The following is a 17,602-nucleotide window of genomic DNA, read 5'->3' as shown; positions in this document are numbered from 1 at the left end:
GGGACGGCGTGTCTGAACGCGGCCGCCGGCTCAGGTTCTCCACCACCAACAGATGATCGGACGCTGAGTCGGACCTGGAGCGAAGGCTCTGCAGCGTTCATGGAAGGAAGCCAAGGTGCTCAGTCAGACAGGACCCGGCACATTGAAACGCCTCAGATTAACAGCGGTGATTGCATGTCTGAGAGGCGGCTTAAGTGAACGTCTGTTGACAGAGGATCCTGTTAGCGTCTTTATTGTTCCAATGAAGCGTCTCCGTTCGACAGTGATTCTGATCATTAGATGTGGAAACGGCCGTCGTGGGATTAGAAGCTCCAGCGAGGCCGCGTCTCAGCATGAGGGAGGTAACGCCATTGCTTTGAGCGCGGGGCCTCAGAGCTTCTGGTTTGGCTGAAGTGATCGCTGAGGCCCTTTAATGCGGCTTGTTTGGCGCCGCGGCCCTGGATCTGCCAGGAACCGGAGCCAGAGCTTTAGCATCACAACGACCCAGCAAACGGGCTGGTGCCGCCAGCAGGACCTCGGCGCTGGAGAGATTCTGTCCCACATAACGACACAAACGGGGCTTTGATTCTGTGACAGAGGTGCTGCTGCAGATCCAAGAAGAGAAAAACGAGAAAACAAAGTAATGTTTGGGTTTTAGAGTGGTTTTCAACCAGTAAAACGCATTTTATTAAAGATAAATAATATGAATTATCATTAAGCGCACGTGTGGTAAATACTTTGGTTAAACTGTTCCCTCGGGTCATGAGCGTCTCCGGCTCCACGTGCCTCAACAAACCTCCTCCGCTGGTTCCAACACGTCTTCACTTTCCAAACGGCTCTGATGATTCCGTCTTCAGCTGAAACGTGTCTGAATCGGGGCCGACGGCCAGAACACATGTTTGACGCGGCTCTGACACGACAGGCGTGTTTTATGGTGACTCTACTGAGGATCTCTGTTAGGAGGCAGCCACACATTAATAGTTTTCATAGAACAAACAAGCCGACATTCAGCTCCACCATGACCTGTGTTGAAACCGTGTCATTGGCCAATCCGTCCCAAAGTGAAGCCATCCGTTGTGAAACTGTGGCTGAGGAACTATTTTCAATGACACATCACTCTTTGTGATTTGTAATGTAGATTCCTGGAATGAACTGGAAGTGAAGCGCAGTGAGTCACAGCCACAGCAGGCCGATTGGACCGGGCCACATCAAAGAGCCCCCCCACCCTGAGTCCACACGTCACATGGGCTCGCTGCCTTGTGATGGTGTTTGCAAACTGTCTGTGGATCTGATTCAGCTGATCCCGTGGCCGCTGTGAGTCCTCGTCACCTGCTGGATGCCTGCAGGCAGGTGGAGCGGGGAGCTCAGGGTGAACCCACTGTACGATGCACGTTCAGCGTCCTGGTTCCGACGCAGCTCTGAGCTCCAACCTGTGCCTGGAGTCCAACAACGGCCTCTTGTTTTTCAGCCATCAGCCACGGATCATATGAGAGCTGAGCTCATGCAAGCAGGGATCAGAGTGTGTGTGTGTGTGTGTGTGTGTGTGTGTGTGTGTGTGTGTGTGTGTGTGTGTGTGTGTGTGTGTGTGTGTGTGTGTGTGTGTGTGTGTGTGTGTGTGTGTGTGTGTGTGTGTGTGTGTGTGTGTGTCTTCCACGTGCGCTCGCTGCCTGACAGATGTGACGATGACTCTGGTGAAATGTCAGCGATTCCGTCCCGTTTGAGGAGCAGCGACAGAAACGGGGTCAACGGGAAGAGACGCAGACTTGGCTGTGGAACGAGACCTGGATGTGGACACGCTGTGTCTCTCTTTCCCAGTGTGTTTGAAATTTGTGGCCTGTTATTTTTAGGATGCATCCAGCGGCTCAGCGTGACAGATTCACACACTAGTGCCACCTGCTGACACTACATGTGGTGTCAGCTGTGGGTGACTACTGCTATGCTGGGACGCGTAACGGAGCTAAGCTAACGGCTAACTGCTGCGCTAACAGGCCAAAGGTCAAACGTTACCTGTGGGAAACTTTGATTCATGTTTGACCAAGTGAGGACAAATCCTAAAAACGGCCAGTTCATTTCGTCGTGCTGGTTGTGATGGTAATTTACCACTACTCCCAAACCTAAAGGCTCAGCGTAACTCAGTCTGACTCTGTGCTGTTTGTTCCATGAATTAAAAGCATTTAGTTGAGTTTTTTATGAGCCCTCTGTGCCCAAAGTGGAGGTTTACATATATTCTTTCCAACATACCTTAGTTCATTTCTTGGGTTTCAGTGTCTAAATATGAAATGAGTAGTAAAAATGAAACCTGCACTGACTGGTGGTTTCCAGAATAAACCTGCGTTTGGACCTCGCTGCCCTGCAGAGAACGGGCCTCCGTCAGACATCGCTTCACCAGCTCTCAGCGCCGGGCCCATAAATCTGGGTTGGAACATAAGTCATGTCGTTTTACATAAGAGGGCTGAGGTTTGGTGCAAGTAGTGGAACGGGACGATGATGGTGCAAGGATTGGGCTTTTTAGCTCGGACGTGTGTAGCTACTGAAGCCTGAAGGCTGAGTGTTGTCAGATGATGTGTGTATATGAGCAGCGCTGTGGTTGTGGGTGGAGGGAGTGGCTGCGTCTGGTTATTATAGGGAGCAATATGGATTTGGACACCGGAGTTAAATTAAACAGATGATGATAAATCTCTCACGCTTCACATGAAAGTTCACCAAATCTGCTCCTGGAGACATCGGCTGGACTCAGGAGAAGATGCTGCACAGAGCGGAGCAGCGTCCACCTCCACTCACTAAAGGCCATATTTGTGTTCCTGCTCAATGGAATCAACTTCCTGCTGCCTCCTCTTTGTTTCTGGAGCACAAATAGGTGTGTGTGTGTGTGTGTGTGTGTGTGTGTGTGTGTGTGTGTGTGTGTGTGTGTGTGTGTGTGTGTGTGTGTGTGTGTGTGTGTGTGTGTGTGTGTGTGTGTGTGTGTGGTGTGTGGTGTGCGTGCGTGCGCGTGTGTGTGTGCGCGTGCGCGTGCGTGCGTGCGTGCGTGCGCGTGTGTGTGTGCGTGTGTGTGTGTGTGTGTGTGTGTGTGTGTGTGTGTGTGTGTGTGTGTGTGTGTGTGTGTGTGTGTGTGTGTGTCTCTCTCTCTCTCTCTCTCTCTCTCTCTCTGTATCTTGTAACACTGCATCAGCTGAGCTCTCCTGGGATCAGCTGGGACCATACATATACATCGCTCACAGCAATAAACAAAGCCTAATGTGATCAGATCTACAAACAGCAGCGTGTTGAGCTGCATTAACCTCCCTGAGACGGAGGCAGATGTCCGTATGAGGCAGGGGAACCAGGAAATGATGTCATCCGTCCTGCACGTCTCGGGGGAAGTGAGATCATTGTTCGCTCGTCCGTTGCTTCCACTGCTCTCTCTCTGCTTCTTCCTGTGTGATGCAAACTCACACATGTTGTGAAGATGAGAACAACACATTAATACACACATTAACCTTCTCTGTATTCACACTTGTACCAGTAACTCTTCTCCTCCGTTTGTTGCGTAACGCTGTGCTCGCTTTGAGTCGTGAGTCTTTAGTGCTGTTTAAAGGTTTGTTGCCCTCGCGTTGGATCGTTTCTCTCGAGGCGCAGCGTTTTGAACCTGGCGTGTGAACGATTAGAGCATTAACTCGTCTTTTTGGGCCAAATCGCACCTGCTGGAAAGGAGCCGGGCCAGAGAAGCTGGGGCTTGGCAGAGCTGCAGCCTCACGGTGGATGCTCGGCCTGAGGAGACGCTGGCGCACACATGCTCACACACACACACACACACACACACTCACACTCACATGCTCACACGAATGCTCACACACACACACTCACACACACACACACACACACACGCACACTAACATGCACACACGAATGCTCACACACACACAAATGCTCACACACACACGCACACGCTCACACGAATGCTCACACACACACTCACACACACACACTCCCACGCTCACATACCCACACTCACATGCTCACACGAATGCTCACACACACACACACACACTCACACACACTCACACACACACTCGCACACGCACACACGAATGCTCACTCACACGCACACACGAATGCTCACTCACACACGCACACACACACACTCAAATTGTCACACAAACACACACACACTCACAGTTCTCGCTCTGTGTAGTCAGTCAGGACTTGTATCACATTTATTATATATCAGACGCTTTAACCCAAAAGTCAGAGGAATAAGTGTAAAATGCATTTCCCTCCGTTTCTTTGTGAGACACATTTCAGCTTCGCCCTGATCTTCGTTTTGCTCTGGGTCTGATTCATGGCTTTGCTTCAGCAACCAGGCCTATAAATAAGTGTGTGATGTTCTGATATAGCGCCGTGGGAACGGGACGCACTCCGTGGCGCTTTGAAGCCTCGTCTGCTGTTGTCGTGCTGTGGCGGTCGACCAGTGGAGGCTCCGTGCTGCGCTGTGGGAACGCTGGGAGCTGCAGCCGCAGCGCGTTGCTCAAGGGCAGCGGGCAGATGCTGGTGGGACAGGGGACGGTGGACGTTCCTCAGCTGCTCCCTCTCCTGCTGCTCCCGTCCACTGGTTTCACGTCTTCTCCGCTGGTCTCCATCTTTGCGTCGGCTCCTTCCTCGTCTCCTCCATTTGGCTCCTTGCGTGGGGTCAAAGGTCTGAGTTTGTAAAACCTGTTTAAATGACACCGGGCCTCATTAAACATCTGTGAGCTGCAGTGATAAATTACATTACATGTGTAAAATGTGAAGTACAGAGAATGGTTAGAATGGGAGTCGACTGGGAGGATTGAAAGTCAACAAGAGGAGATAAGAGAAAGAAAAGTGATGAGGAGAAGTAGGAGGACTGAAGGAAGGAAGCGTGATTGCATGGTTTCAGTCTGACAGACAGGAGGATTGTGGCTGCAGCAGCGAAGTAATTACTGTTTACTTTAGACACACACACACACTCACTCAGGGTCCTGCAGCCCATCGCTGTGACTTGCAGGCTGCTCTCTGTTTGACACAGCAGAGTGTGACACACTGATGTTTAACCAGATCTTTCTGGTGCTTCAGCTTCAGTCTCTCCTTCAGTATCAAATATCTGCAGCTGCGCCGCTACCAGAGTGACATGAAGTTATTTTTACCTCCATTCATACGTCAGGATGGGGCCTGCAGACGATCACTAACCCAACCTCATCTGACTCCATACGGACCCAGTGCACCTGCACCCGACCGTGGAGCCAAAGCCGAGAGTGTACGAAGAGGAAGACGTTGGCAGCAGAAGCAGCTCCATCGCTGCTGCCTTCAGACCCAACGTGAGGAGAATCCTCTCGCTGCATCTGCAGGCGGTGGTTGGTTCGGTGGCCGGCATCAAACGCTCGCCTGCGTGGAAACGGCAGATTGTTGTACGAGAGCGCAGCTGTGAGAGTTTTCACAAGGCTCCTTCAGTCCCCCACAGTAACGAAACCACACACACACACACACACACACACACACACACACACACACACTCACACGGTCCTCCTGCCTAATGACAGACCTCGCCAGCCACAGGGATCTAATTGTAGCACCGTTGCATGGTGTGTGCGTGTGTGTGTTTGTAATGGGTTCCTGTGTGACGTTGTGCTCTCTAATCTTGTGTGTTGGCTAACGGAGGGACTGTGAGGGGCCACAAACTGGCTCCCCAGGAAAAGCACTGAGCCGTTCTGGGGTCACCTGGGTGGAGATGTGTGTAGAGCTGCATTATGGATCACTGATCACCGTGAGCGGCCTCAGACGCAGGTTTCAGGTGAAGACAAACTGTGGTCTGGATTTTCTATATTAACAATAAGTCACCTCCGTTCATGACTTTATTTATAGATGCTGAGTTGATCCGCCGGCTCCTGGCTCTAATGATAAACCCTTTGTGTTTTGCTTCTGGTTGTCAGCCGTTGAGCAGCTGCTGTGTCTCTGATCTGCGTTCCATCTTAAGCCGCTGTATATTTTCATAACTTTGTGTGTGTGTGTGTGTGTGTGTGTGTGTGTGTGTGTGTGTGTGTGTGTGTGTGTGTGTGTGTGTGTGTGTGTGTGTGTGTGTGTGTGTGTGTGTGTGTGTGTGTGTGTGTGTGTGTGTGTGTGTGTGACCAGAGGATGGTTATTGGTGTCATTAATCACAGCAGCACTCCCACAGAAGCGTGTTGACTTGTTCCCAGCGTGGTCACATAAACACGCACACACGTCTTAATCTCGCTCAACCTTTCCCTGATATTTCTTTTTCCATGCTTCTTATACTGTTTTGCTATGAATCATAATGATATTGTAATGATTATTTTTAGGCTGAGGAACAGAACACTCTGACTCCTATCATTCTAAACGCAAAGTCCACTATCTGGGAAGCCAGATTAACCTTTTGGCCCTGTTAAAGTCAAGACATTAGTTTTAGGTCTTGTTTCAAGGCCAGTGAAGCTAAAATATGCTGTAAAGCTCTGATGGTGAGTGTTTGACCTGCTCCAGATGCACAGTCGATTCAGTGTGGGTGGTTTCAGCTCAGGTGGTTGGTGAGTTTGATGTCCGCTTTTAATTTGGCTGAAAAGAAAAAAACCTGCTGACTGTTTGAGGAAAGGTCAGAGGTCATTAAACGTCTAATGAGACAAGTACAGCTCCACTCCACAAGTCAAACGGATCCATCCAGCCGTGATCAGAGCCTGCAGAGCAATAAAATAAACTATAAGAAGCAGTTCGTCCGTGTCTCTGTCCCTGTTTTCTCCAAAGCACTAATAAAAACTAGTTGTGAGCCGTCGGAAGCGCTGCGTCACCTCATTCTGCTCTAAAGCAGTTCAGTGTGTTTGTCTCATTAGCTACAGCTGGACTGTGTCTTTTCAATGGTTCATTCTCGTGTTCAGCCTTTCTGTCCGTTTGTTTTTATAGTTTGCACCAGATGGGCTCTGTCACACACAGGCTTTTATTATCTTACATTTACAATCTCATCTGTTAAACATGTCTTTGTCCAAGTGCCAGGAGGCTTTAGAAAGTTTCAAGAAGCATTTTTATGTTGATTTCCCAAACATGTGGTCAGTGGGTTTCAGGAATATTCAGTCCCAGGGTTCCAGGCTGTCACTTCCTCCTGATGCGTCCACAGCTGCAGCGCCTCCTGCTGTTCATTTGACATAACGTCTGTCTGTGCAGTTCAGGCTCTTGGCCACTAGGAGGCGCTCAGAGACCACTCTGGGAGTTCAGCGTGTCCTCACTTTGCTCTTCTCTCCTCAGATGGATCAGCTGTCAGATGAGGAGGTGGAGGTGAGGGAGGGGGAGGAGGAGGAGGAGGAGGACAGTGATAAGGAGGACCAGGACCTGGATAAGATGTTTGGAGCCTGGCTGGGAGAGCTGGACAAGCTCACACAGGTAAACTAATAGTTATTGGCAGTGCACGAGGAAAGAGTTCAGATTCCAAACTGCACTTTTTCTTCCTCTTTGATTATCCAGAGTCTGGACGATGGTCGTCCGGAGCATCCCCCTGAGCAGAAGGCTCCCCTCAGACAGGAGACCAACATGGCCAACTTCTCCTACAGGTTCTCCATCTACAACATCAACGGTGAGACTGGAACATGACCACACTCTACATCCCCTGTGGTTTGATCATTCTGAGACGTCTGTCTGTCTGTCTGTCTGTCTGTCTGTCTGTCTGTCTGTCTGTCTGTCTGTCTGTCTGTCTGTCTGTCTGTCTGTCTGTCTGTCTGTCTGTCTGCAGAGGCCCTGAATCAGGGGGAGAACGTGGACCTGGACGCTCTCATGGCCGACCTCAGCTCCATCGAGCAGGAGCTCAGCACCGTCAACAGCAAACCCGGCGGCGGCATGGCTCGGCTGGGCCTGACCGACACCAAGGTTCAGCCAGCAGCGAGTCTGAAGGATGCAGTCTGGTTGGCGTCCATGCTCTACTGCATGTGTCTGTTTGCTCCCACCTGCAGGTGCGTCAGAAGCCTCCCGCCGGGCGCAGTAGCAGGCAGCAGCCAGCAGGGAGCAGCAACAGCGTGAGCGGCGGTGGAGGCAGCAGTGGAGCGAGCAGCAGCAGCAGCAGCGCCAGAGCTTCGCCAGCAGGAAGCATCCGAGCCCCCACCGGGCATCATGGGAGACCAGCACTGGCCTCCAACTTCAGTCTGGATGACATCACAGCCCAGCTGGAGAAGGTGTGTGATATGACTTTCATACTGTGTGTACCGTCAGTGTTGATGACCTCTGACCTCTCTCTCTCTCTCTCTCTCTCTCTCTGTTTGACCCATCAGGCGTCTCTCAGCATGGATGAAACCGCCCGTCAGACCTCCTCCCACTCCCTCAGCTCTGCCTCCACCTGCAGCTCAGCCTCCGTGCGACGGCCCGGACCCTCTCAGCGCCACCACCGCCGCACGGGTTCTGTTGGCACAGTCAGCGAACAGGAGGTAGAACCGGCCCGTAAACCCGCCCCGTCCTCCCGTTGGGCTCCGTCTCAGGCGCTCTCGTCTCTTTCAGGCCCGTTCAGTCGTCCACTCCTCGCGCTTCTCCGTCAGCTCCGCGTCCGGGGTGTCGGTCAACTCGGCGTCCTCCATGGACTCCCTGGACAGCGTCCTCCGCTCCAGTGAGTCGGACAGTCTGCCGAGTTCAGCTGCGCCCTCGGCGGACGGAGCCAGGCCCGGTCCACACAACAGCGAGGTACAAACGCGTGCGTCGCGCTCTCCTGTCGCCTTTAGCAACGCGAGGCTCACGGACTCGATGGCTAAGATTTAGTTATGATGCAACAAAAGGTTTATGCCGTTTCCCACTCCACCGTACATTTACACCTTCATCTTTTACCTGCTACGAAGAGGGAACATTCAAATGAAACTACCTCCTGCTCAGTCAGAGTTTTCAGAGTTGTTTTCAAACTCGCGTGTTTGAGGCTTCTCGTGGTTCAGTTTTAGTTTTCACGGTGGCAGTGGTTTGTGATGCTTGGCTCTGGCTCCTCACGCTGGTTCCACACAGTGTCTGTTGCTTCAGGCAGCGTCTTCGCTTCTTTTAGAATCAGAGTCGCTCAGCGTTTTCATTTCTATCCCAGAATACAATGGAACAAACGCCTGCTCACAGTCCTAAATCAGCCTCGTAGTGATGGGAACATTTCACATCTGTGAATTGCAAACAGGATCACAGTGAAGTGCAGAGGCTTGTTCTGACCCGGCTGGAACCTCCAAACCAGCCCAGAGAACACAAACCCTGTTCAGTCAATGGGAAACTGGGTGACTGCTCCAGTTCACAGCTAATCCACCAGGCCAACAATGGAAAGACAGAATAAAATTAGAATAATGAGATAAGGCCGCTATGAGTCAGCAGCTGACTTTACATAATGAAGGAGGAAGGACAGTGTGACGATGATGAGGGCCAACATCGAGAGTGACCATGATGAAAGGCAGAGAGCGAATGAGAACAAAAAGAGAGCGAGAGACAGACAAGGCAACCAGAGGAACCAGAGAGCTTTGGCCCAGAGCTGCTCCCACGAGTCCAGCTCGGTAGAAACTGGGCCGCTTTCATGCACTCGCTCTGAAATGTCAATTAAGGGCAGTAAGAATCATTTTTAGGCCTCGTTGCCCTGTTACAGGACTCAGTTGGACTTTCCAAACTCGTTTTAAAGGCCATGTCCTGGCTTTAAGTGGGGCCTGAGGGAGATGATGATGATGGTGATGATGAAGATGATGAAGATGTTGGGATAAATGACAAACAAGCTGCTATCTCACATAGAGCACTGGAGGTTTTCTACAGGGCAGAACCAAACAGAAATGTTCCAATAAACAAACAGCAGCTCTGTCCGCGTCCTCGAAGGGATCAACACACACACACACACACACACACACACACACACACACACACACACACACACACACACACACACACAGTGGTTAGTTAGATCTTGGCAGATCTGACTGTAATCGTGTGTGTGTGTGTGTGTGTGTGTGTGTGTGTGTGTGTTTGACCTAAATGTTATTTTTAATCTGAGGTTATGATGAGAGACCTAATGCTTTCTATCAAATGGTTTCTAGAGACTGAAGCCGACTCAGGAGATTACACAGAACCGAGTCCGGGCGTGGAGCTTTTCATACGGCGAACCCACATTTCATTCATGGCGACATCGGGGGGGTGGATATTCAGATACTCTTCACTAACCCCAGTCAGCTCAGGATGATGCACCTGTGCAGGATAAAAGCATATAAAGCTCACAGATCCACAGATTTACCAGCGTCGCTCCGTAGATATCAGACTAGTAAACGATTCAGCTGGTTAAATAATTAATAAATACGTGTCCGGCGTCCTGCAGCTGAACTCCTGCGTGTGTCCTATTTACTGTTACTGAGCCCTGCAGCTGAAGAGGCTGCATACGTTTGCCTTTGAACAGAAAACAAACTACATGCACGTTGGCGCTGAGGCCACGGTGCCTGATTGGACCAGGTGGGATGAGGTTTGGGTCAGAACATGTGCCGACTGCAGCGTCTCCATTGTCTGTCGCCACTGTTAAGCTGATGACCTGTCTCCCTCCACAGGTTGTGCCTGTTTATTCAGTGATGCTGATGTTTCTCTGCGGCTGAGCTCTGCCTCACCACACAGCTTTCTGCTAAACTGCCACATCCAATCAGTCGATCACCAGATTAACGCACCAGGACTGTGTCTGTGTCTGTCTCCTCCAAGCACTCCTATCTGGACAGGGAAACCTCTCTGATTCTGAGAAACATAGCAGGGAAGCCTACTCACCTGCTGACCAAGGTGATGCTCTCTCTCTCTCTCCTTCACCTCTCTACAGAATGCATGAACCAGCCTGTCTTTACTAACAGATACAGCTTCAGGAATCAGGGTTTAACTACTGTGCATGTTAACTCTGTTCTGTCTGCCTGTTCTTTACTTCCTACCTTTAATGGTGTGTTATGGCCGATGTTCCTTCCCAAAGCTTTACAGAGACTCTGCTGCCTGCTGGTGTAAAAGTTAAACCTAAAGCATGTGAGGACTCGCTGCAGCGACAGCAGCGTTTCATTGCTTCTGTGAGGCTTTGTGAATATCGGCCTTTGCGTGTTCACCTGTGTAGCTGTTTGAGCCTTTTTTTCCTGTGAAGCATGAAGGTTTGTGTCATTGAAGAATGTGAGATGCTGTGAGTGGAAGTGACCTGCACCTGGATGCATGTGTGATGCAGCGTGATGTACAAATATGGTCCGTGTGTTATTGTTACTATGTGTCTTAACGGATGACACCACACAGGAGTCAAAAAGCAGCAGCATCCGCTTGAACGGTGCTGTGAACTCACCCGATCATTAAACAGAGTGTCGACACTGTGTGGTGACGCCGTGAGGCCTCAATGACAGCAGGTAAGTGAGACGGCGACGCTTCCGTGTCTGCTTCCACCAGCTGAAACCGCTGACGGACCTGAACGCGTCCAGAGGAGCTCAGTGCAGCCTTTGCTTCTGTGCGTTTGGAGCTCGGCCAGCTGCCGCCACGGAGCTGGTGCCGATCGATGCCGATAATTGGACCGAGCACTGTGTTAATTGTTGTTGTTCATTGGGATCATGATGCTGATGTACATGTGAAAGCACTGGAGAACAAGTGAACGTCCCTTACCCTCCATGCCAGCGTTAAGCTCAGGCTGTAGGCTTCTTAATGGCTGAGGGTAAAGTTTCCTTTATCTGTGTGGGGAAGTAATGAGGCTTTATTCTATTGGATCCACGATGTCATGACTTGATTGGACAATGGAGCAGATGAGGCGGTTTGATTGGATGTTGGAGGAATGTGCCCCATCCACAGAGATAATCTCCTTTGGTGCAGAGACGGTGATTCCCTGTAGCATCGTTCGCTTTATACACACACACACACACACGTGCACAGTGACACATTAATCTGCTTTAAGACGCTCGTCATTTCATCAGCATGTTTCAGATAAAAGGAGCTTCTGGCGGCCAAATGGAGCGTTGGAGCAAGTAGATCCTAGTGTGATGTAGGGTCCGGCCTTCACCCACGGATGCTCCGTTAGCAGGGGTTTGTAGTGGTGGCTAAGTGCCAGCGCTAAGCAGTCTGAGCCAGTGGTTCAAACTTAAGTGAATGTCACCAGATTAATGTTTTAATTTTAAGATCAATTTACCTCAGAGCAGCTGCTGCTGGATTTGAAATCCAGCTTTCACTGCTGGTCTGTTTTCCTTCTTGCTCGGATTCGGAGGCTGAAGCTTTGAGTTGCATCTCAACAAACATTTGGTTTAAATTTGTGGACCTAGATTAGTGTGTGTGTGTGTGTGTCTGCGTGTGAGTGTGCGTGTGCGTGTGAGTGTGTGTGTGTGCGTGTGTGTTTGAGTGTGCGTGTGCGTGTGTGTGTGAGTGTGTGTGTGTGTGTGTGTGTGGGGGTGTGGTGGCGTGTGTGTGTGTGTGTGTGTGTGTGTGTGTGTGTGTGTGTGTGTGTGTGTGTGTGTGTGTGTGTGTGTGTGTGTGTGCTTGCAGCCTCAGATGGGACATGATTCCTACCACATCAAAGGCAGCTGTAGTTTTCCTGGGCAGAGGCTAATTTTAGTGTAATGTAGGTCAGCTGAATATCTATGAGATGGAAAGAAAATGTTTACAGACAGAAATGACAGAAGAAGAAGGCAAACGATGAACGGCTGGAGCCACAGCATCAGAACATATATGCTGATAATAAAAATGAAAAGGAGAGCAACCCTGAAAATAGGTGACAAACCTCTGAATGTAATAGTCGGCTTGAAGCGGAGTTCATGGATCTAAAACGTCCTTTGATGTGTTACTTATTTTGAACTAAACGCCAGATGATGAAATACGACTGTCAAACTGCTGTTGAACCAGCACATATGAAGCTGTTAATGAGCTCACACTGTGTTGTGTGTGTGTGTGTGTGTGTGTGTGTGTGTGTGTGTGTGTGTGTGTGTGTGTGTGTGTGTGTGTGTGTGTGTGTGTGTGTGTGTGTGTGTGTGTGTGTGTGTGTGTGTGTGTAAACTGGCTCCTGAGGCGTTCACACACTAAATGTGATGTGATTGTTGTCGTCGCCCCTAAAACCGATGAGACGCAGGACAAAGAGGGACGACGAGCGAAGGAGCGAGGAGGAAAACAGACCGGATTAGAGAGGACGGGGACGAGTGGAGGCTGAGAGGAGGCGCTTCACAGACAGAGCTCAGTGCCTGTGCATGTGAGCCGGCCCCTCCCCCATCACATGTGGCTCCGCTCCTCCCTCGCCTCCTTCCATTCCCTCCGTTTCACCCACCGCGGACGCGCAGGATGTGACAGGACGGCGGTTGTTTCTCTACCTGTGGTATTGGTTGCTCTTACATCTGCGCCGCCTCATGGGAGGAAGTCACTGAGGACAACACACTGGACCTACACTCGCTGTCGCCGTGTTTTGCTGCACTGGGAAGGCGTGCGTGCGTGTGTGTGTCTGTCTGTGTGTGTGTGCGTGTCTGTGTGTGTGTGTGTGTGTGTGTGTGTGTGAGTTTGAGCGGGGGTAATTTGGATAATCCTTCATAACTATTCTCCGACGTGCAGCGTCTGAGCACTAATCCATTCCTGTTGCGTTGCAGTCACATTAATACAGCGATGAGGATGATGACGATGAGGAGGAGGGGACGCGGGTCCTGCTCTGTCAGACACACGCGTCTAGCGAGTGTTTACTCTTTTGGGTGTGTGGCCGCTGCTCCGCCGTGTTTTTGGGACTGACCTCGAGCTTGTGCTTCAGGAGGAATAGGCTCCTCTTTGTTTTGGTGCTGCTGTCTTTAAACTATTAGCTCTGGGAGAAGCCTAATTCAACAGGATTACTGGCGCTCTGCCAGCTGCAAAGACCCGGAACGCGGCTGATGAGAACAGTTTGAGTCCAGATTCAGTGTCATCTGATGCGAAGCAGACACGGAGGCGTCAGTTGTTAAATAGACAAACATGAATTCCTGTTGGAAAAGTCAGGTGAGCGGAGGAACGCGTGTCCGGCTGCAGCAGCGTGTGCGGCGGCAGCCCCTGATCTTTGCTGTGGTCTGTGACGTGTGTGCAGGAGGAGCAGGCTGCCAAGGTGAAGGCGGAGGGCATCCGCGTGGCCCTGGAGAAAATCAAGGAGGCGCAGGTGAAGAAGGCAAGTGTCACACACATTCAGCCCGTGGCTCTGAGTGCACGTGTCCGTGCGGTGGGAGCGCTTTCTGGGTCAGGTCAGTGTTACTGACGGAAGCTCTGGTCAATAGCAGCTGGGGTCACGCAGCACTCATCATAATGACCACCGCAAGTTAAGTCCCAATGCCACAGTCTGGATTAACAACCTGGATTTACTGCACTGGATCCACTGCAGCACCTGCCTGGATGCAGCATCCGTGCTGCGTTCAGGCGTATCTCCATAAAGTCCTAGTACGACCACCATTTACATCAAACTAATGATAAAGTCCTGCCTCTGCAGTGAATTCAGGAACTGCAGCTCACTGTTTCCCTGTGGACGTTGGCTGTTTGTGAGCATCTATAGTAAAGTGTATAATATTGAACACCGTCTGCTTGTCTTGTCACAGTTGGTGATTCGTGTTCATTTGTCAGACGAGAGCTCGAAGACCATGATGGTGGACGAGAGGCAGACTGTCAGACAGGTCAGTACGTCCCCCACTCAGGTTACAGCTCAGCTGTACTTCTATCAATGCTATCAGTAGCAACAGCCATGACCCTAAAACTGTCCACAGTGAGTCCTGATGCTAAACTGCTGTTATCACACACTCGCGTCTCATGGTTCCAGGTTCTGGACAGTTTGCTGGAGAAATCTCACTGTGGTTACAGCCCAGACTGGTCCCTGGTGGAAACCATCAGTGAGCTGCAAATGGGTGAGTGGACACACACACGCACACACATGCACGCACACACACACATGCACACACACACACACACACACACACGCACGCGCGCGCACACACACACACACACACACTGCTTTGAAGAGAGAGAAATCACTTAAAATATGTATTTTTCTATATATATTCTGTATTTATTCTTCTTTTATTTTTCTTTAGTTAAATTGAGTTTTTTACAGGCCAATATATCAAACCTTTTACTTCCTGCACAGCTGGTGAGCTGATTGATTAATTGAGAGACCTAATTGACTTTGACCATAACCATCAGCAAACAGCCGTCACCCGGCTCGCATGGTTTCGGCCTAGTGGAGAAGCTCAGATATGTGGTGTATTAGTGTATTACCGTATTAGCACGTGTGAGAGAGCTTGTCTGGTCAAGTTGTACCTGTGTTCAGCCACAGAAATACACACACACACACACACACGGCTGGAGTACCGCCTTCAACTCCACTCAACAGTCAACACACACACACACACACACACACACACACACACACACACACACACACACACACACACACACTCAGTTCCTATGTAGGTCTGGTGCAGTGAGGCGTATGATCTAACCCACATCTTCAGGGCTTCTCTGAGCATCGTTATGAAAGAGAAAGAGAGAGGAGGTGAACTGAAGCTCGCTCGGCCACATTCGCTTTGGCTAAAACCAAACATTTACTCAGTTACACACATCTGCTCCACGTGTTTCTCGATGTGGGCTGAAGCCAAGATCTGCCCCAGGAACGTTTGAATTAGCCCTTTGATTAATGAAGGGAACCAGTGGTGTCTGTATCTGACACACAAGCCACCAGCTGCCCGTGCCCTTTGGCAACACACTGGCTTCCTGGCTCCTGGCTCCTGGGGCCCGTCAGCCTGCAGGAAATGACAGGGACGCAGTTCACACTGCTGGAAAACAGAATGTAGGTCACAGCTGACACAGTTCTGCTGGTGTCAGCGCTCAGAGTGCAGTGATGGTAACGATGTTTGCATCTCGTGCAGAGCGGATCTTTGAGGATCATGAAAACCTGGTGGAGAACCTGCTGAACTGGACCAGAGACAGCCAGAACCGGCTGATGTTCACCGAACGGGTCGAGAAATACGCTGTGTTCAAAAACCCCCAGGTGAGAAGCTCAGGCTCGAACAGCAGCCGCGTTTTCATGCTGCTCAATAACGGCGCTCTCTGCTGCAGAACTACCTGCTGGGCCGGAAGGAACCATGTGAGATGGCTGAGAGGAACAAGGAGGCTCTGTTGGAGGTCGGTTCACCACATACTGTATCTGGTTCTGCCGTTTGACCTGTGTCTGTGGGTCGTGACGGCGGCTCGCTGTGGGCTGAGCAGTCTGTGTGTGTTCCAGGAGTGCTTCGGCAGCAGCTCCGTGTCGGTCCCTGAGATGGAGGGAGTGTTATGGCTGAAGGAGGACGGGAAGAAGTCGTGGAAGAAACGCTACTTCCTGCTGAGGGCGTCCGGCATCTACTACGTCCCCAAAGGCAAAGCCAAGGTTTGGAACACACGCAGCTCGAGGTCCTGGTTCGGGTAAATATCACAGAATATAATAATCAAGCTTTTATTGTGTGTGTGTGTGTGTGTCTGTCTGTCTGTCTGTCTGTCTGTCTGTGTGTCTGTGTCTGTCTGTCTGTCTGTCTGTCTGTCTGTCTGTCTGTGTGTGTGTGTGTGTGTGTGTGTGTGTGTGTGTGTGTGTGTGTCTGTGTGTGTGTGTATGTTGTCTGTGGTTGTGTATGTGTGTGTTATGTCGTGTGCTGAGGTGTGTGTGGTGTGGGGTGTGTGAGAGTGTGTGGTGCTGCTGGGTGTGTGGAGCGCGCGTGTGTGTGCGCGCGTGTGTGCGTGCGGGCGTGTGCGTGCGTGCGTGCGTGTGTGCATGTGTGCGTGCTTGCGTGCGTGTGTGTTCAGGCTTCCAGGGACCTGGTGTGTTTTCTCCAGTTGGATCACGTCAACGTCTACCACGGCCAGGACTACAAGAGCAAGTACAAGGCTCCCACGGACTTCTGCATGGTGCTGAAGGTATGAGCTTCAGTCCTGCAGCGCCACCACATGGTCAGACACAGTAATGACACATGAAGCTGACAGCAGAGATGAGATATTGATGTACTAATAATACTTCTGTGCGTTCATTCAACTTTTTGAGAAGACATACATAAAATCTTTATCCAGCACATTTGGGTCTCTCGTGGGAGAAAGCGTTCAGTAAAGACTAATGTTTGTTCACAGCATCCTCAGATCCAGAAGAAGTCCCAGTACATCAAGTACCTGTGCTGCGATGACATCAGAAGCCTGCAACAGTGGATCAACAGCATTCGCATTGCAAAGGTAAAACTGAAAGTCATGTTTTAAGTGATCTGAGGCATAAAGGACCTAATGTGTGTGTTACTGACGTGTTGCGTGTCTGTTCATCCACCAGTACGGGAAGCAGCTCTACATCAATTTCCAGGAAGCAATGAGGAGGACAGAGGCAGCCTACGATTGGTCGTCTCTCTCTTCTTCTTCAATCAAATCAGGATCCAGCTCCTCCAGCCTTCCAGGTCCTCATGAACTACAACAGTTACCTGTACCTGAGCGCTCCTGGAGCTGAGGCGGTGCCGACCTGGCCTCACCAGCGCTCAAAGCACCAGCGCTCTGTCCGATGGTAACCAGCTCACTGTGCTCCCTCCCTCCAGAGTCCCAGTCCAACCACTCCAGTCAGTCGGACAGCGGGGTGTCGGAGATGACGTCGTCCAGCCACACCCGCTCCCAGAGCGTCGTCAGCTCCATCTTCTCCGACGCCTGGAGGAGAGGAACACAGGGAGAGGTGAGC

At 50.8% G+C, this 17,602-nt stretch overlaps 1 protein-coding gene across 2 annotated transcripts in view; it reads left to right on the top strand.

Moving 5' to 3' along the window:
* raph1a (Ras association (RalGDS/AF-6) and pleckstrin homology domains 1a) overlaps positions 1–17,602 on the top strand; it is a 28,710-nt gene that overhangs the window by 6,297 nt on the left and 4,811 nt on the right. The window contains exons 2-18 of one of the 2 annotated variants that reach the window (XM_029136481.3): positions 7,222–7,356; positions 7,438–7,546; positions 7,703–7,836; positions 7,920–8,138; positions 8,235–8,387; positions 8,458–8,637; positions 10,639–10,713; positions 13,970–14,047; positions 14,469–14,543; positions 14,687–14,771; positions 15,792–15,913; positions 15,982–16,047; positions 16,148–16,291; positions 16,702–16,812; positions 17,020–17,118; positions 17,210–17,330; positions 17,466–17,596. In XM_029136481.3, coding sequence (XP_028992314.1) covers positions 7,222–7,356; positions 7,438–7,546; positions 7,703–7,836; positions 7,920–8,138; positions 8,235–8,387; positions 8,458–8,637; positions 10,639–10,713; positions 13,970–14,047; positions 14,469–14,543; positions 14,687–14,771; positions 15,792–15,913; positions 15,982–16,047; positions 16,148–16,291; positions 16,702–16,812; positions 17,020–17,118; positions 17,210–17,330; positions 17,466–17,596 — 2,037 coding nt within the window. The remainder of the gene's footprint in view (positions 1–7,221; positions 7,357–7,437; positions 7,547–7,702; positions 7,837–7,919; positions 8,139–8,234; positions 8,388–8,457; positions 8,638–10,638; positions 10,714–13,969; positions 14,048–14,468; positions 14,544–14,686; positions 14,772–15,791; positions 15,914–15,981; positions 16,048–16,147; positions 16,292–16,701; positions 16,813–17,019; positions 17,119–17,209; positions 17,331–17,465; positions 17,597–17,602) is intronic. The other variant, XM_029136483.3, reaches the window with a different exon arrangement.

This window comes from Betta splendens, chromosome 21 (assembly GCF_900634795.4).
Source record: "Betta splendens chromosome 21, fBetSpl5.4, whole genome shotgun sequence".
Taxonomy (NCBI): Eukaryota; Metazoa; Chordata; class Actinopteri; order Anabantiformes; family Osphronemidae; genus Betta; species Betta splendens.
The sequence above is the reverse complement of the archived record's forward strand: the minus strand, read 5'-3'. Positions and strand labels throughout refer to the sequence as shown.